The 20560-nt window shown below is 39.2% G+C and overlaps 1 protein-coding gene across 1 annotated transcript in view; it reads right to left on the reverse strand.

The window, feature by feature from the left end:
- Positions 1–3016: 3016 nt before the first annotated feature.
- The window catches only part of Usp9x (ubiquitin specific peptidase 9 X-linked), a 120982-nt gene continuing 103438 nt past the window's right edge, over positions 3017–20560 (reverse strand). Inside the window, 8 exon segments of the mRNA XM_052739061.1 lie at positions 3017–6940; positions 9688–9783; positions 11091–11303; positions 11823–11979; positions 15733–15821; positions 15908–16128; positions 16522–16707; positions 19208–19337. Of these exon segments, the coding sequence (XP_052595021.1) occupies positions 6803–6940; positions 9688–9783; positions 11091–11303; positions 11823–11979; positions 15733–15821; positions 15908–16128; positions 16522–16707; positions 19208–19337 (1230 nt within the window). The 3' untranslated portion in view covers positions 3017–6802.

Genomic DNA, 20560 nt, shown 5'->3' on the forward strand with positions numbered 1-20560 from the left:
TGGGTCTGTGTGGCTCAATAAAAATTTCAGATTCAGCTGGGTGGTGGTGGCGCATGCCTTTAATCCCAGCACTTGGGAGGCAGAGCCAGGCGGATCTCTGAGGCCAGCCTGGGCTACCAAGTGAGTTCCAGGAAAGGCGCAAAGCTACACAGAGAAACCCTGTCTCGAAAAACCAAAAAAAAGAAAAAAAAATTTCAGATTCATAAAGACTCATCCTGGTCTCTTGGGTGAGAATAGGCTGATTACAAGTTGGGAACCAAACTAGGGTGCTCTGTAAGAGCAGTAGGTATTCTCAACTTGAGCCAACTCTCCAGCTCCCACCTTTAACTGTTTTTAAACTAACCTCATGTCAGACCTCAGTATTTAATGGAGATTCAGGTGACATTTTATGTGTTTTTTGGATTCTAGCTTTGTGTGTTTACTTTTTTTTGTGACAGTGTCTTAACACCTTGGCCTAGGCTGGCCTAGAACTCACCCTGATCATCTTCCTCCTGCCTCAGCTTCCCAAGTGGTGGAATTATATGGAATTATAGATATGAGCCACCACACCCACCCAGCTGTTTTTTATGTTTTTTTTTTAAAGATTTATTTATTGTGTATACAGCATGTGTGCCTGCAGGCCAGAAGAGGGCACCAGATCTCGTTACAGATGGTTGTGAGCCACCATGTGGTTGCTGGGAATTGAACTCAGGACCTTTGGAAGAGCAGTCAGTGCTCTTAACCTCTGAGCCATCTCTCCAGCCCTATGTTTTGTTTTTCAAGACAGGGTAACAGTCCTGGCTGTCCTGGAACTCGCTCTGTAGACCAGGCTGGCCTTCAACTCAGAGATCCGTCTGCTGGATTAAAGGCATGTGTCACCATGGCCCAGCCCATCCAGCTTTCTTTTAGTCCATTCTGTACTTAAAAAGCAAATGGTGGCTCAGAAGGTAAAAGCACTTGCTGCCAAGTCTGACGACCTGAGTTCAGTTCCTAAGATCCACATGGCATTAGGAGAGAACTTTCATAAATCCCTGAAGATGTTCTCTGACCTTCACGAGTTCACAGTAGCGTGCACACACCTCTCCCCCATCATACACTGTAATAAATGTCAGCTTTTTTGTTTTGAGACAGGGTCTATTACATAGCTCTGGCTTTCCAGGAACGCACTTTGTAGACTAGGTTGGTTTCAACATCATAGTGATCCACCAGCTTCTGCCTCCGAGTGCTGGGTGGGATTAAAAGTGTCTATCAACATGAAGGCTTCTACCACCCTTTTATTACAACAGGTCTCTGTTGACCCGTAGGCTAGGCTGACTAGCCAGGGATATGCCTATTTTTACCTACCCAGTGCTGGGATTACAAGTGCGGGTTCTGCCATTTAGCTCAAGACCTAGTGCTTGCAGCCAGCCCTGTGCTGCCCGAGCCATTTTCCCAGCCTGCAATTCTGTACCTTTATGAGTCTAGTGTCTCCTTTTCTCTGGGTACAAGATAGAACCTAGAGTCCAAGATAGCACATCCATCTAAAATCTCTCCTGAGTTGGTTATTCAATGCCCCAAAGGTTGGGAAAGGAATGGATGAGAACACAGCAGTAAGAACGGCAAGCAACCAGATGGGTTCTCATCAAAGGTCCCTGAAAGTGGTTTGTTCTCTTCACTGTATCTCTGACTTGGTGAGACACGCTATGCTCTGAAGCATTAAGGAGCAGTCAGGTACTATTGGCCCTCAGCTGAAGTGATTCCCACTCCACTCTTCCCAAGTTTTGTATATTTAAAAGGAATGTCTTTTTTAAAATGTGCCTGAAATGTTTTGTTATGTTTCGATTTCTAGATTGAAGATGGCTTAGTAGTACAGTGATAGCTTGCCTAATACATGGCAGGCTCTATGCCCAGCACAGCAAAAGAAAAAAAAACCCAAAACCTACCTCAAAGTCAAACATAATGGGTCATTACAAATATGGAATTATTCTCAGACTGTGCATGTATTACATAATGTGATTTGTGTTTACACTACGGTCTCACTTCTAAGATCTCACATATGCAAAGAACTCCCTAGCCCCTGAAGTTGAGCATTTCTTGTCCCAAATATTTAGCTAAAGGATTATAAAATTCATAGAGTAATGGTCAAATCAGTTTCCCAAAAGGTAAGAATTTTGTATTTGATTTGGTTTTATATAGTTCTGAGATAGGGTCTTTTAGTCCAAGATGGTCTCAAATTTAGTAGTTGAAGATGACCTTGAACTCCTGATCCTCCCCTTAGTGGTAGGAAGGTTCCTAGGCATATACTATTATACTTTGCCACATATACCATTATACTATGCCCCAATTTCTCTTTAAAAAAAAAAGTGGCTGGGCGGTGGTGGTGCACGCCTTTAATCCCAGCACTCGGGAGGCAGAGGCAGGTGGATCTTCTCTGTGAGTTTGAGGCCAGCCTGGGACACACAGTGAGTTCCAGGACAGGCTCCAAAGCTACAGAGAGAAACTCTGTCTCAAAAAACAAAACAATAAGTGGAGAAAATCATATATACCTGACACTTTGGAGGCTGTGACCAAACGTCATAGTTTGAGGTCACCTTGGTTACAAACTAAATTCCAGACTAGCCTGAGCTGGTGTTTCAGTAAAAATCAAATGTGAGAAATATTTGAAATGCCTTTCTTCAGCAGTAATCCTTGAAGTATTCCAACTTTGGGGAAGCATCAACAGGTTTTGCAGAAGTCAAATGTGCTTTTTCAGTCACTGAAAAGTAACAGATAAAATTCTAAAGTGAATTTTCACACTAGCTTAACCCCTCAAAACGGAACTTATCAGATTTAAAATCAAGACCCAATGTTCAGCTGTTTAGACATGAACACATGCTGGATCTATAAATGACCCATTATAAACATTTCCCTTAAAAAATTCAAGGGCCAGGAATGTGGCTCAATGATATAGCACTTGTCTATATATTTGAGGCCCTGCATTCCACCCCCAGCAATACAGGGGGGAAATGGGCTTTAGAACTTAGAAACACTGTTTCAATAAATAAAAGAAAAACCAAAATTTAATTTATAAAGTTTTATTTTTGTATATGTGCTAGATCTTACGAACTGTGGACAATCTTTTATGTCAGTCTGTTGGCTTGTAAAAGGCTAAGAAGTATGTGAGATTTGGGTGGTGAAATTTCCTTTTGGGAACCCCAATTCCAAAATTAAAAAAAAAATTGCACTCATTAGTGACTTTAAAATGTGGTTCACCTTCCCCTCACTTACACCTGTAAGTTTGGGGACAAGTGCTACATACTTCTGCAAACACAAAATAATAGTTAAAAATACAATCGGCAGCAAGTTCTTAATACATTCAGCACTTCTTTAGTGATTTATCACACCCAAAACCTTATTTTCAATATGCAACACTCAAGTAGGTGCAGGACCAATTCTGGTTGGTCCCTACGATGAAACCAGTACTGAGAATGGTTTTGTTGCTAACACAAAGCTGGGGCAAAGGGGTGCTGTTTTCCTTTATCAGCAGTCTGCATGTCCTCGTACCTTCAAACTAGAAATCAAAACTGGGCACTTATCACAAAAAAGGCAATTTTCTAAAATTCTAAATAAGGCAGGATTTAGCCACCAAATCAACCACAAAATTTGACAAAGTAAAATAGTCCATGGGAGAACATAACCTGGAAAAATACTAATAAAAACCCAAAGAACTATTCCAAAGTAGTCACCTGAATATTCACAGACTGTTGCTTTCCTTTACAAAAGTAATTCAAATAAAAAAGGCTCCTCATCTTTTTAACCAATATGAGGATTAAAGACTTAAGTTGTTATTGTTCACTAATAAAAGTTAATCATGAAAATAGAAAACATTTGAATAATTCTAGGTCTGTATAATTATAGCTGAGACAAAAAAGCTGGGAAATCATCACTGAGAAAAATCAATGAAAAGAAACAAAGCCCAAATATGATTATGTTTGTATTTCTGCCTCTGTGATGCTGAACATGAGAATTCAGTTGGTGGAGGGCTTAGAAACAGCAGCAATATGGTGTTTACCAAGTTGTACACGGAAATACTTAGATCTGACTGGGCAAAGCCCCAGTTCACACAGTTTTACAATTAAAATCTCTTCAGTCTTTACGTTAACAGATTCTACTGTCTTCAATAGAGTAATCATGCCATTTAGAAATGTGGGAGTATTTCAAAGGAAGACTAGTGATTCTGCAACAAACATTTAAAGGAAGAAACATATGGCTCAAAAGAATCAGTTGAGAGAATCAAATAATTTTTAGGCACTTTAAGACTTGAAATTTAAAACGTGCCATTTATGTTTTAGAGAAAGACCTCAAAATCACCACTATGTTGCTCTTACAATAACATGCATCTTAAAATTTCCGGTTATACATTAATGCTTAAAGAGTTAAATATAGAAAATAATTTGCACAAACAAACAAAAATAACTCTGTTCACTTTCCCTCACTCATGGTCACAACACAGACCAGCTCTTTCTCAAATGGAGGGAAACATGACTCATAAGCCCTCATTAGGAACTGGTGGGCTTATACACTCAAAGCAACTAATGGGGAGGAGGGAATCCCTCCAAGACAAAAAATTCACAGCCTTTGAGAATGTCAAGTTTTCTCTTATCTAGGAAGTCACTAAGTTTTATGTATTTCATAACTTTGTTAAGGAGCAGAAAATATCAAAGTTGTCTGTCAGATGGTAAGATATTGTAACTAGTACCAGTTACTTGTCCAAACAAAGCTAACCTACTCCACTACTTGAGGAACTTTGAAAACTTCCAGTTGGAAAGGCAAACACTGTACAACCTTTGCTCAAACTTCAATTCAGGCTGGAGGTGCAGCTCAGTGGTAGAGCACTTGCCTGGAGTGCTTGAGGCCCTGGATCCCCAGCTCCACAAAAACTGAAACAGAAGCCAATTCTGAAGTAAACAGAATCTATCTAGTGTCAAAAGTTGCTAAAATTACAGGAAGCCTAGAAGCAGGATTATGGAATACTGCAAATAAGATACCAAAGCTATATCTTAAATACTGCCCCTTTTAAATCACAAAATAACAATGCTCAATTTTGCTTCTGCTTTGACTGGTGCCAACTATAGCCTTTCAACATTTTCCTATCAACTGAAATGTAAAAAATACAACCAAGCTTGTGCTCATTAAATACACATGTATATAAAAAAAATACAAAAAGTATAAGATTGATTGTTACGGGAACTTTTATAGTATCAACATCGTGTTTTCCAAGTCCTTTTAGTAAAGAGCCAATCTTTCTGTGCATAATATATGCAGTCTTTAAAAAAAAAACAAAAAACAAACAAAAAAAAACAAGAGAGAAGGTACCAAAACCCCCAAACACACCACAGGACAAAAAGTTCTTCTTAAATCAAATTCTATTTGCGAATTCAGCAAAATAATTTCTATAAAATAAAACAGCAAAATATTTAAATGGGGTGGGTTGTATCTGTTTGCTGGGGTATTTGGTTTTAGACAGTTTCCGAAAATTACACACATTCAAGTCACCAATTCTCTTTGAAATACAGTATTAACTGATGAATTCTTTTATCTTCATTCAAATTGTTTATTCTAAAATTGTGATACCTCAATTATATTAACTACTAGTAATCTTTTATTTTTAAATTAGACCCTGCTTTGAACATTAAAATTTTTGGAATGGAAAAGGAGCTAGGACAATTCTTGCTTTCAAGTAAAATAATGACTGAGCAGAGAATCAGTCAAACATCTTGGTGCAGAGGTACTCCAAAGACTGTGGGGTTCTGATTTCTGCATCACTGGGGTCCAGCAGAAGGACAGTTTGAGAAGAGTCACTTAGTAAGCTCTACCAAAGAACAAAACAAGCACACCAAATACAGTTGTCTACTAGGCTCCAGCCAGCATCCTGGCATAGCAAATTTTTGCATATTTGTTTTAAATCTTTCAAAATTCCCACCACTAAATCAATACATTTAAGTGTTCTTTATCCCACCCAGAGATCTGCACTTTCAAACACAAGAAGGAACATGTGTGCAACTGAGAACTGCTTGCTTGCCACAGTTCTCCCCTCAGCCTGTATTTTATAGTCTAGGGTTTAAGAAGGAAAGCTCCGAGCAATGCAGCCTCCATGTCAGGACAACTGCAGTCATTATGGTAATATTTCCTCATTGGCTACACTAACTTGTGTGAAGCCATGCTAAATGTTACAGCATATCTAAAGCTTCAAAGTGATTAACCTAACATCAGAATAAAAAGGCAATGAAAAAGATCTAGAAACATAGTACATCACCAATTTTCCACATCAACCAAATAATTAAAAGGTAACCAGCCTTACACTGCTCATAGTAAAATTGACTCCAGTGGCAAAGAATGAACATGAAACTACTGGTGTGACATGAATGGGCTGTTTTGTTGCTGTTGGTTTACTTTTTGTTTTTGTAAAGGAGGTGATCCAACTGCCACAAGGTAGGCAACACTGGCTGCAGAGTGCAGTGGGTATAACAAGAAAATTAATGTAGTTTTTGTAGATCTGTGAGTCTCATCAAGGAAAAAAAAGTTTCTTGCTTAAGAATTAACAGTCAAACATTAATATACTATATACACCTTTGCCATTTACACATTAGCATCAGGCCATTTATTACAAAACACTATACACTTTCCACTGCAGGCGGGTTATATATTGACAGCATATTTCTGCAGATAAGACAGTGAATAAACTCTCCACTCCATGTTGATTAGGAATAGTTTTTCTAGTTTTAAATATTAGCCAGACACAGAAAAAAGTTGGACTGTAAGGCCTGGGTGCACAGTCTTGATGGAACCAGTTAATATGTGCATTTTACTGATCCTTGGTCTGAGGTGGGGACACTTCTTCACTGCCTTCATAATTTTCTTGTGCTCGTTGGCCAGTTCTCTGAGGGTTATTCATGTGATGTGCTGCTGGGCCCGTATATGGCTGTCCATGCACATGGTTATTCTGAAAGGTAAAAGAAATCTGTGCATTACAATTTTTCCATGGCTGGAGAAACCGATCAGAGGTTAAGACTATGTACTGGTCATACAGAGGACCAGAGTTTGGCCTAACTCCGGCTACAGGGTCTGACACCCGAGTCTCTGCAACTAACACTCACTTGCATATACACACAATACCATAATTAAATGTGGCAAAATAAATCTAGGAAAAACTCAACCTTTTTCAACAGCAAGCACACTTTAAAACCATGAGTTGAAATTGTTGGGAATGTAAACATTTATTTTATTCTTAGGACTTACTTTTAAATACACTTGCCTAGTAACGAAAACTGGTTGAAAAGGAAAAATCTTACGGGCAAATACAAACCTCAGGGGCCTAAAGACCAAATGACTGGGTAGGTATGTAAAAATCTTTGTCCAAAGTGATTTTTTTTTTAGTGTCAAATACGTAAATTTAGGGACTAGAGACAGCTCAGTGGTTAAGAGCACCGGCTACTCTTACAAAGGAACTAGATTTGATTCCCAGCACTCACATAGTGGCTCACCACCATCTTTAACTATAGTCCTAGGGCTTCCAGTTCACTTTATACATGCAAACAAAACACTAATACACATAAAAAAAGAAAAAATATAATCCTATTAGTATATGTGTAGGTATGTATATCATAATATGTATGTGAAGGTCAGAGGACAGGAGTTATTTTCTCCTTTTACTATAATGGTTGGTCCTAGGGACTGAACTCAGATGGGGCTTGTATGGTAAACGCCTTTACCCACTGACTCATTTTGCTAGCCCAGTGCCAACAAATGTTTAAGGTGTGTGTGTAAAATACCCATTACTGTTCCTGGCTTAGTTTTCAAAGAATGATGTGAGGGCTAGCCTACATGAACACTGACTCTTTCACAGGATAAACCTGACTGACCATGACCTGAAATCCATAGGTGCAACTGCTTATGCAGACAAAATTATTAATGTTAATTATTAATGCTACTGAGATCACAACAAGGCTGAAGAAAAAGTAACTAGGCTAGATTAAAATATGAGCTTTCTTAGGGCTGATCAAAGTAACTTCTGTGCTGGTTCCTGAATTTTTTTTTTTTTAAAGGCTAGGGACTAGTTGTGTATGTAGCCCTGGCTGGCCTTGAAACTCACTATGTTGCCTTTCCTTTAATACCAGCACTCAGGAGGCAGAGGCAAGCAGATGTCTGAGTTAGATGTCAGCCTGGTCTATAGAGCAAGTTCTAGAATAGCCAGGGAAACACACAGAAATCCAGTCTTGAAAAACAAAAATAAAAAAATAAAATTAAAAAAGTAAAAGAAAAAAGAAAAGAAACTTACTATGTCAACCAGGCTGTTTCTGCCTCTCCCAGTACTGGAATTACAGATGAGAGTCACAGTAACTGTTCTTTATCTTTTTAAATGCCTGAACCTGACGGGGTGTTTTCTTTATAAACCCATAAGCCAGACCAAGATTTTAGGCTTCATGTACAATTATTCTAGATTATGAAAATAACTACATGGAAAAAACACCAATTATTCCTTGTGGTTCCACTTATACCCTAAAAGGTAAGTTGCCTTAAGTGCTGTTCTCATGGCATGCTTTCCAGATCAGTAACATCTGAGAACTTGTGAGGATTAGACTGTCAACAGATCTCAAGCCCTCACCCCTCCAAAGACAGGGTCTTAATATGTAGTCCTGGCTTGTCTCAAACTCAAGAGATCTGCCCATCTCTGTCTCCTGAGTGCTGGGGTTAAAGGTAAGTCATACACTCTTGAGTTTTAGCACTCTGTACCATGCCAGGAAGCCAGTGTCCATTTGTACACTACTGCCACCTCAAAACATTTGATTTGGCCACATCTACATTTTAGGAATGTTCCCATTTAGGACATTATTTCTTTACTCACTTTTGTAATTTGACAGTTAATCACCTGTAGAAACATGCCAAATTCCCCATAATTTTTACTGCCAATGAAACCCCAGGCTAATTAAGCAACATTATTTCACTGCCATATCTTTGTGTTTTCAGAATCCACTAGCAGATTTAGCCGAAGAAGTGTCGCCATAATTCTTCACACTGAGCAATGATTATGATTTTATGCTGAGAAGAATCATGCAGTTTTACCCACTCTATATTAGTATAAGACATATCTATTTGGTAAGGGAACAACATCACTGGGGCAAGTTAAATTTGCACCATGACCCCACTCCAACCATTCTTTTTTGATCATGTACCCAAAGTTAGTTTAGATAATCTCTGAGTTTACAGTCATGGTAAAAAGCCATCCTTTACAAGTAAGAATGAGATTGGTTCCAGAGCAGTGGTTCTCAATCTTTGGGTTGCAACCTCTGGGGGTGGTCTGAATTACCTTTTTACAGGAGTCACATATCAGATTTCCTGCATATCTGATATTTAAATTATGATTCATAACAGTAGCAAAATCAGTTGTTTTTTTTTTTTTTTTGGTTTTTCGAGATAGGGTTTCTCTGTGTAGCTTTGCGCCTTTCCTGGACCTTGCTTTGGAGACCAGGCTGGCCTCGAACTCACAAAGATCTGCCTGCCTCTGCCTCCCGAGTGCTGGGATTAAAGGCGTGCGCCACCACCGCCCGGCAAAATCACAGTTATTAAGTAGCAATGAAAGTAATTTTATAGTTGGGGGTTACCACAACATGAACTGTATTCAAGGGTCACAGCATTAGGAAAGTTGAGAACCACTGTAGAGGTTAACCCCACTATCTGACTCCTGTTTACCTGCTGATACTGAGATCCAGGGGAATGGGGGTATAATGGGGCATCTTCTGGTGGAGGTGATTCATGCTCATCTGGGGCATCTTGGTCATCTGGTTCCTAATTAAAAAAAAAAAAAAAAGAACAACGCAGGCAACATCAAACTCACTGCTAACTCTTGTTGACTTAGCAATAACTTTTAAAAACTGTTTATTACTCCTGAAACCTAAGGCTCAGGGAACCTCCCCAAACACTGAGGGAGCAGAAGATTATAAAGAGCCAGAGGAGCAGGATGTCTGCTCTAAGACTGTCTCCTAGAAATGCCAGGGAAGCCATACATACATGGCTGCCTAAACAAGGATACCAACAGATGTGCTAACATGGAAAGAGGAAATGTCATGAGATTTCAAGCCTAGATAGAGAACTAAAGGTAAACAAAGAATGCTGAAAGCAGGAAAATTATATCCCCCAGGAAGAGTCCCCCAATTACTTATCCAATACCAAATGGTCAGCCCTAAAATAATAAACATATAAGTAACTTTATATATACTGAGCAGGTTATTTGTAGATTTAGGAATATAGATATATGTAACAACATTTAAAGAAAAAGAAGCCATGAATCTAAGACAAAACAAGGGGGGGGGGTGTAACATGGGAGTAACTAAAAGGGGAAAATAATGTGGTTATATTTTAATTTGAAAAAATTTACCTTCAGATGTGCTATGGTTCATATGCACACACATACAGAGTAAAGGAATGATGTTAAAGGGGGCGAGGGAATGGAGCTGGAGAGATGGCTCAGAGGTAAAGAGAACTTGCTGTTCTTCTAGAGGACCCAAGTTCAAGTCCTAATACCCAAACTGCAGCTCACAATAATCTGTTAAACTCCAGTTCCAGGGGATCTAACATCCTTTCTTCTAGCCTCCATGGGCACCAGGAAGGCACATGGTGCACAGACATATATGCAGACAAAGCACCCATACACATAAAGGTTTAAAAAACAATTAAAAACTCCTAATTTGTATTCTCTTAAAAATGCATTTCTGAGGTTATAGCATAGTAATTTCTCTAGGAGGCATCTTCATTAACGTAACATATCACTAATATTAAAGCAAGCACAACTCTAGCAAAGCCTTTAAGAAACAACACTGGCCGGGCGGTGGTGGTGCACGCCTTTAATCCCAGCACTCGGGAGGCAGAGCCAGGCGGATCTCTGTGAGTTCAAGGCCAGCCTGGTCTCCAAAGCGAGTTCCAGGAAAGGCGCAAAGCTACACAGAGAAACCCTGTCTCGAAAAACAAAAAAACAAAAACAAAAAAAAAAAAAAAGAAAGAAACAACACTGTCATTAATACACAACCAGTGGCCTAATAAAGAATTACTTTGCTTTCTTCCATTTCTATCTCTTGTAGACTGGTGGCTTTTTTTACCTCCTCAGGACAGAGTTCACAAGCTTTTGCAAGTGTCATCCTAGCACTATGTGATCTCTCCAAGAAATAGCCATTTGATGTTTCATTGCTTTGCACTGGGGGAGACCAATTGTTGTAAGTGTATTGAGGATTGCCAGTGTATGGTCTTCTTTCGAGTTCATCTCCAAGCCATTCCACTGCCCAGGTCCATTTCCTTTTAAGATCTCCATTGCCCTTCAAAAGTAAAACCATATACACATATAAGAGGATTTGGAGTATCCCAAGAACATTTAAAATGATAACCACCCCACAAACTCAGAATTCTGTCTTGCTATGTAGCCCTGGCTGTTGTTGAACCTATTGTCCTCTTTCCTTAGCCTTGAATATTGGGGTTATAGATGGATACCCACCATACCTGGATTAAAACAAGATCTTTTTTTAAGTTTTTCAAAACAGGGTTTCCTTCTTTAGTCCTTGCTGTCCTGGAACTCATTTTATAGACCAGGCTAGCCTCGAATTCAGAGATCCACCTGCCTCTGCCTCCTAAGTGCATGCACCACCACCACCCAGCTAAAACAAGATCTTAATGTCATTTTTTCCTTTCCTATTGTTTGTGGTGCTGGGGTACAAAAGCTTCAAGGTTTTGTACATTCTGGGTAAACAGTATACCACAGAGTTACAGCCTTAGCCCTTTAATATAGCATCTTTAACTCTGATTCAAATTTCTATGAAATTTTAAGAAAACACTCTCACCTGCAAGATCTGGTAAGCAACAGGACAACTGCTAAAGAGAGCTACCATACATTTTATACACTGGTATGCTCTTTTTTGATAGTGATTCTTAGAACGCTGGATTGTGTCAAACAGCCCGTCTCGGTCATCTGGAATTCCTTTAAGGGCATTATGAATTCTGAAAAACAATCAGAAGATAAAAACCTCTAAAATCTAATAGAAGCTAACATTTATTGAGTGTCTTATTACATGTCACCCAGTAAATGTCTGTGAGTTCAGTTGTTTCATACTGGACAATACATACTACTATTAAATTTTGGAGAAGATGACAAAATTAACAGCTTGCCTAGGGTCAAACAGTTGCCAACCAGTCTGAGTCAAGTCTGTGCCCTAACAAACTTTACTTGTTCAAATTGCTTTTCTTAGGAAGTGTAAATATATTACCAGAAGCAAAGTCAGGACACTCAAGAATAACACAAACTTAAAAAAGTTAACAAACAAGTTCACAAACACTGTAGTTGAGAATAATTCGCTTTATTTTTGTCTCTTGTTTTTGAGAAAGGGTCTCATTAAGCAGCACAGAATGGCTTTGACCTCTCAATCTGACTGTCACAGCCTCCCAACTGCTGAGATTACATGCTTGTGCCACCATGCCCAGTGCCTGTTTATTTTGTGTTAGGCATTACCTGCCAATCAATAAACAAAATATGACATACCTGTAAGACTAAGTATCATTCAGCCATAAAAAGGAAATAAAATACTAATATATAGTATTATATATATGTAATGTATAATATAATGATTATATATTCATATATATTATACAATATATAATATAATGAATATATATTATAATGAGTATAATGTAAATGAATCTTGCAAACATTACACTGAAGGAAAGCAATTAGACACAAAATGCTGAATGTTATAATTCCATTTTGGCAAACTACTAATAGGCAAACTATAGAAGAAAGCAGATTAATGGTTGCTGAGGCTGGGAAGAACCAAGAGTATCTAAATGGGTATAGGCTTCTTGCTGCTTGATCTAAGATACTACACAGAGCTGGGTAGTAATGGTGCACGCCTTTAATCCCAGCATTCGGGAGGCAGAGCCAGGCGGATCTCTGTGAGTTCGAGGCCAGCCTGGGCTACCAAGTGAGTTCCAGGAAAGGCGCAAAGCTACAGAGAAACCCTGTCTCAAACCCCCCCCCCCCCAAAAAAAGATACTACACAGAAATTCTACTTCTCAGTTTTTTTTTGTTTTTTGTTTTTTGAGGTGGAGCGGTGCTGAGGGTGAGGGCCAGCCTAACCCACATTAGATTAAATGCTCTGTCATTAAGCTACTACCACCCTTACTGACATAAACTGCTGAAACATCACTTTTGCCAAATCATGCTTTATTCTCATTAATATCAACAGTTTTCCAAATACCATCTTTAAGCAGTACTATCTTAGCAATGCAGGACACATGGGAAGACACTATAAATACCTGAGACCTATTTATTTACCCACTAAACTAAAAAAAATAAATAAATAAAAGCTACACTATGCATTTCCTTCTTCCTGTTTTTTTTCAAAACAGAGTTTATTTGTATAGACTTCGCTGTCCCGGAACTCATTCTGTTGACCAGATGGGTCTTGAACTTAAAGAGACTCGCTTGCTCTCTGAGATTATTTTCAAGCCTGAGTTAAATGACTACTTTATTTCTCAAAGTTAACCCAATCTATGTTTTCATCACATTATACACTAAAAAGAAAATTTAGATATGTCTAACTATAAAGCTATACATTTTCTATTTTTTTCAGAAAGGATCTTGCTATGTAGTCTTGGCTGGCTCAGAACACAAAGGGATCTTCCTGCCTCTGCATTAGAGTGCTGGGATTAAAGGTCCATATGTCATTACTTCCTAAAAGCTATATAATCTTAAACACTGTTTTAAAAAGCAAAATACTAGAACCTAGACACATTAAAATTATCTCATGAGTGAAGTATCAATGGTTGACAGCTTTATAACATTTAGCATCTAAGAAAACTGGTTCTTTGCTTACTGCTATTTCTGTAACAGTAATCTGAAACATACAATGTTAAAAAATGATCAAATTTGTAAATTCTGGCATCTGCAATCTCCACTAACACTAAACATTGGCATTTTTATTCTCTCTCTTTTTTTTTTTTTTTTTTTTCTCGAGACAGGGTTTCTCTGTGTAGTTTTGGTGCCTTTCCTGGAGCTCGTGCTGTAGACCAGGCTGGCCTCCAACTCACAGAGATCCACCTGCCTCTGCCTCCCGAGTGCTGGGATTAAAGGCGTACACCACCACTGCCCGGCAACATTGGCATTTTTAAAAGGTTTAAATTATTTTATGTGTAGGTGTAGTGTAGGCATATTTTTCCTGCATGTACACATATGCATCACTTACGTGCCTGGTGCCTTTAGGAATCAGAAGAGTGTGTCAGATCCCAGAGAACTGGAGTTAGAGGGTTTTGAGCAACTATGTGGGTGTTAGGAACTGAATCTGGGTCATCTTAAAAAGATAGTCGAGCCATCTCTACAGCCCCAAGAATGGATAATTTTAAAAATCAGTACTTAGCCGGGCGGTGATGGCGCACGCCTTTAATCCCAGCACTCGGGAGGCAGAGCCAGGCGGATCTCTGTGAGTTCGAGGCCAGCCTGGTTTACCAAGTGAGTTCCAGGAAAGGCGCAAAGCTACACAGAGAAACCCTGTCTTGAAAAACCAAAAAAAAAAAAAAAAAAAAAAAAAAATCAGTACTTAAAGTGTGTTGTTAGCTGTCTGTGATCATATGGAAAGTAGCAAATCAAGTTGACCAGAACTGGCACTTTCCTAGCAGAGATTGAATAAAGTGACTCTGCCTTGTTTCAGTTTCAAACTATGAAGAAGTATCCTCTTTTGCCGTTTTAAATGGCCTTCAAGTATAGCACTGAAGTGCTGTAGTGCTGCCTAGTGTTCCTAAGCTGTGATGTATCTTACAGAAAATGTGTATTAGGGAAGCTCACATCAGGTGTGAGGTATAAGCTGTTGGCTATAAGTTCAATGTTAATGAGTTAGCAGTATATATTGTTTTGAGACAGGGTTTCTCTTGTGTAGTTTTGGTGCCTGTCCTGGATCTCACTCTATAAGACCAGGCTGTCCTCAAACTCAGAGAGATCCACCTGGCTCTGCCTCCCGAGTGCTGGGATTAAAGGCCTGTGCCACCGCTGCCTGGTTATATTTATTTTTTAAAAAAGATTTATTTATTTATTATACATACAGTGTTCTGTCTGCATGTGTCCCTACAGGCCAGAAGAGGGCACCAGATCTCATACAGGTGGTCGTGAGCCACCATATGGTTGCTGGGAATTGAACTCAGGACCTCGGGAAGAGCAGTCAGTGCTCTTAATGGCTGAGCCATCTCTCTAGCCCAAGTATATATTTATTAAGATAACCAAATACACATTCGTGTGTGTGTGTGTGTGTGTGTGTGTGTGTGTGTGTGTACATGCCAGTGGACAGCTGGAGAGAATTGGTTTTCCCTTTAACCATGGCCAAACTCAGGTCATCAGGCAGAAACAAGTACCCTTATCTACTGAGTCATTTTGCTGTTCCACCTAAGGTGTTTTTTGAGACAAGGTGTTCTCTGCAGCCCTGGCTAGCTTGAAACTCAGAGATCTGCCTGCCTCTGCCTCCCAAGAACTCATATGTATAACAAAGTCTATTGATGGTTTTTTTTTTTTTTATTAAAAAACAATTCAGGCCGGGGTGGTGGTGCACGCCTTTAATCTCAGCACTTGGAAGGGAGAGGCAGGAGGATCTCTGTGAGTTCAAGGCCAGCCTGAGATACAGAGTGAGTTCCTGGAAAGTCTCCAAAGCTACAGAGAGAAACCCTGTCCCAAACCAAAACAATTCAGTTCATTGATGTTAAAAGGGCATTTACCTGTGAGTCTGCCAGGAATCTTCAATCAGTAAGATTTGTAAAAGCAGATCCAAATAGGGCCGGAGTTCATAAGTATAGGAATATGCAACCTAGAAATAAGACACAGTGAATAATGGATAAATGGACAACAAATCAAGTAATAGTGATTTAGCAATGGTTATGTTTTTTTTTTAACCTGCCAAAGAAGTTCACTGAGGACGGTAGATGAGAACTGAGGATTCTCCCAGCAGCAAAAGCGAAGCAATTTGACGGTCTCATCAGAGTTACTGCAGTCTTCGATAATTTTCTTCACATAACTTGTTCTCACAAATAAAATGTCTACCACATTTTGTTGAATTGGCATTATAGGTTGTGATAAATTAGGATCACCAAAAGGATTTGGAAGAGAAGGATTACCTAAAATAAATACAGATTTGTCGCCAATGAACAACCAATAAGCTTCTCTACAACAACAATGCAGACTTCTCAGAAAATGGCCTGTGAATGTGTTTTAGAAAAACGAGCTGTAGGTCAAGTTTCCTAAGCATAATGAAGAAAAGTAGTACTGTGTATTACAATGATTAGGTATACTAACACAAAAAAATTTACAAATTTAACCTAGTAGAAAGCAGAAAATGACTTTTATATTAATCATGTGAAAAGGTACAGGACTTCAAATACTGTAAAATATTGCAAGCATGGACCTTCCTTCACATCCTTATTTTGTATTTAACTATCCTCAGTATTATATTTAATCTAGTTCTAGATCTGACCCAGAGCATTCAAAAACTACTGCCAAGAATACATTACCATTGATTGAAGACTGCATTCTTGAGGAGACATTGCAACATCGGATTAGTTGTGAGACTACTGAGTATAATTTGCCTAATTCAGCATACTGGTATTTAATTGGAGGACCAGGACCTTCATCTAACGACACAAGCATAAAGGTAGCAGGCACACTCAGTTTCAGCAGCTGTGTCTTCTCTGCCACTCCTGCAGTCAAAAGGAAGACAAGAAAACAGACAGAGAAGGAGAAAAATGGGGAAGGAAAACATTAGGATCGAAAGAACTTCGTGAACAAAACCAACAGTTATTAAAAATATTTGTCTAGGCTGGAGGGATGGCAAAGAGGTTAAGAGCACTGACTGCTCTTCCAGAGGACCTGGGTTCAATTCCCAGCACCCACATGGCAGCTCATAACTGTCTGTAACTCCAATTCTAGGGGATCTGGTACCCTCACTCAAATATACATGTAGGCAAACACCAATGCACATAAAATAAAAATAATTTATAAAAAAAAATTTGTCGATCATTTTCCTGCTCTTTGTATGCATATTCATGGTGCACATGTCTGTGGAGACCAAAGTTATGTTGAGAATCTTCCTGAAAAGCTCGTCCACCTTATCCTCTGTGGCAGGATCTCTCAGACCTAGAGCTTGCAGATACTTTATTTTACTAGCCAGCTTGCTCTGCGGATACCTTGTCTCAACCTTTTCAGGCTGAAATTACAAACTATCATACATCACTCAGCATTTACATGAGTTCTGAGGATTTGAACTCTTTTACAACAAGCACTTTAACCATTCAGCGAACTTTCTAACCCAGGTCTATCACTTTTTTTTTTTTAGATAGGGCTTCCTTATGCAGTCCTGGCTGTTCTAGAAGTCACTATGTAGACCAGGCCAGCCTCAAATTGAGAGATCTACTTACTTGTGTCTCCCCAAGAGCTAGGATTATGCCTAATTTTTTTTTTTTTTTTGGTTTTTCAAGGCAGAATTTCCCAGTGTAGCTTTGGTGCTTGTTCTGGAACTCACTCTGTAGACCAGGCTGGCCTTGAACTCACAGAGATCCGCCTGGCTCCGCCTCTCAAGTGCTGGGATTAAAGGCGTGCGCCACCACCGCCCGGCTGGATTATGCCTAACTCTTGCCTATCACATTATAATTAGGAACACACTGTTTTTACCTGGATTCAGACTTACTTAACTAGGATAATAAATTTACCACTTTAGCAGTTTTAATATTGAATTCTATGCAAAACAGTGACCATTTGGCTATAAGTGTGTAGACAACAGGACAAGGAAGACCTTACAGCCAGGAAAATTTAAAGTCTAGATGTGAACTAGACTGTAATCCCTATTATAAGAGCGATTAAGTGAGAAATAGGGTTCTGGTATGCAGCATAGGCTGGACATCACAACCAACCATAAAGACAAATGAGAAGAGGGCCATTACTCAGTAAGTTCTGCTTGGGCACAGAACTCAAATTTCAATGTAAAAGCTGTGTGGGTGTTTTTTTTTTTTAAACTTTTAAATAAGTCATTAAAAAAATAATTCTCTAAGTTTCTGAACCAGTTATGAATATGGTCAAATAGAATTATCATTAATATGGAATTTGCCAATAGTTATTTTAAGGTAAGCATACTAATACCTTATTGGCAATTCCCCCCGCCACCCCTCACCCCCCCACCCCGCCAAGATAGGGTTTCTCTGTGTAGCTTTGTCTGTCCTGGAACTCACTCTATAGACCAAGATGGCCTTGAACTCACAGAGATCTGCCTGCCTCTGCCTCCCAAGTGCTGGGGTTAAAGGAGTGTTGGGGTTAAAGGAGTGCGCCACCACCGCCCTGCTGACAATTTTAGTGATTTCTATTATTATAGGACATATATTTCCTGTCCAAGCTAATTAAAAGAAACACCAAAGTAACAATGCAAGAATTATTTGTTGCTTTTTTGAGACACAATCTCACTGTCACTCTGGCTGGTCTAGAACTCACAACTCACTATTAGACAGGCTGGCCTCAAACTTACAGATCAATCTGCCTCCCTAGTGCTAAAATTAAAGGTGTGCCCCTAAGCAATGCCCATGTTTGTGGTAGACAAGTGTTCTCCCTGGATCCAATCTTTTGCAACAAAAATAGTGGAATTCAATAGAGCATGATATTTCGGTACAGTTCTAGTAGTAACTGAACAAGAACAAGCAGGTAATATTAGAAGAGCAAGCTACTTTGAGAAGGAAAGCTGTCAAACAGAGGCAGCCCTGTTCTAGGGAATCCAACACCCTCATATAGGCACATATGCAGGTAAAACACCAATGTACATAAAATAATAAAGCAAACAGATGCAGTATCATTGCTTAAGGAGGCAAAACTGAACAAACTTTCACCTGTGTTTATCAGAGGTATACATAAAAAATTATAAAGCACACAGAGGAAAAGGTATGATGTAAAGAAAAATCTTTATAGTTCATCATTTGACCTTGTGGATGACTCATTTAACGTAATACTTTAAAACAGAGATTATGGGCCGGGCGGTGGTGGTGCATGCCTTTAATTCCAGCAATGGGGAGGCAGAGCCAGGCCAATCTTTGTGAGTTCAAAGCCAGCCTGGTCTACAGAGCGAGTTCCAGGAAAGGCGCAAAGCTACACAGAGAAAACCCTGTCTCGAAAAAAAAAAACAAAACAAAAAAAAGAGATTATGAAAATTTCAATTCTTACCTAAATTGGCATACATTACAAATAAGTTGAAATACTGCTGTAAATGACGTCCATGCTCTGAAACTTCCCTCCTCAAGAGATTTAGTACTGCTCTTAGTAAGTGGTCACTCAAGCTTAAGTTGTCATAAGCCTGTAAAGGAGAAAACACTAGTTAATTCTCAACAAGGGGAAAAAATAATTATACTCTTGTAAAAAGGGGACATGTATGTATATGTTGAACACAAGAATACTTCTCTGGAATAACTGATCACATGAACTCTAACTACCCTGCCTACCACCACAAGATTGATCCAAGGCCTTGTGTATGCTAATGCTAGAGAAGAACTTTGCCACTGAGCTATATCCCAAGATCTCTTCTTACTAATAGAGAAGCGTCTCAACTAAGTTGGCCCAAGCTGGCTTTGAATTTGCAATTCTCCAGCCTTAGCTTCTGAAGAGGCTGGGATTATAGGCCTGTGCCACAAACTATTAAAAATTGATTCTTGCCAAAGGGAATGAAGACCTCAAGTAGGTTTCCCATCTTTCCTTTTTCCTTTAATTAATTTTGTTTTGAGACAGGGTCTCAATATGCAGAACCCAGTTGTCTTTGAACTCTCAATCCCCCCTGCCTTACCTTCCCAGGTAGTAGAGTTACAAGCATGTGCCACTACACTTAGCTTTTGAGTTAATTATATATATATATATATATATATATATATATTTACTTTGCTGCAATTAAACCAAAAATGCTCATTAAAAAATCCCAACAAGCCAGGCGTGGTGATGCACGCCTTTAATCCCAGCACTCGGGAGGCAGAGGCAGGCGGATCTCTGTGAGTTCAAGGCCAGCCTGGTCTACAAAGTGAGTTCCAGGACAGCCAGGACTGTTTCACAGAGAAACCCTGTCTTGAAAAACTAAAACAAACAAACAAACAAACAAACAAACCAACCAAACCACCACCAAAATGAAGTAGATACGAAAATCCCACATGGAAACACTATTTTGTAAGCTAATTAAAAAATAGGCCTGGGGAGATAGCTCAGTGGGTAAAGTGGGAGAGCTTACCACCCAAACAGAGGGCCAGGAGTTTGAGCCCTAGAACCCACATGGTGGACGGAGAGAACTGACTCTCACAAGTTGCTCTCCGACCATTACACTTCTGCTGTGGCACATGCACAACAAATACAAAATAAATGTTTAAAAAGCATGCGCACACACACACACAATTTATCTCTTTAAGAAAATTCCCTTCTGTGCTAGAGATGGAAATCAGAGCCTTGTACATTTTAGGAATGTTCTCAACCACTGAATCATACCCCAGGTCACCCACACATTTTTAACACATTTTTAAAGGGCAAATATTTACTGTTGCT

Source organism: Peromyscus californicus, unplaced genomic scaffold (assembly GCF_007827085.1).
Source record: "Peromyscus californicus insignis strain IS unplaced genomic scaffold, ASM782708v3 Scaffold_10__1_contigs__length_136768540, whole genome shotgun sequence".
NCBI lineage: Eukaryota > Metazoa > Chordata > Mammalia > Rodentia > Cricetidae > Peromyscus > Peromyscus californicus.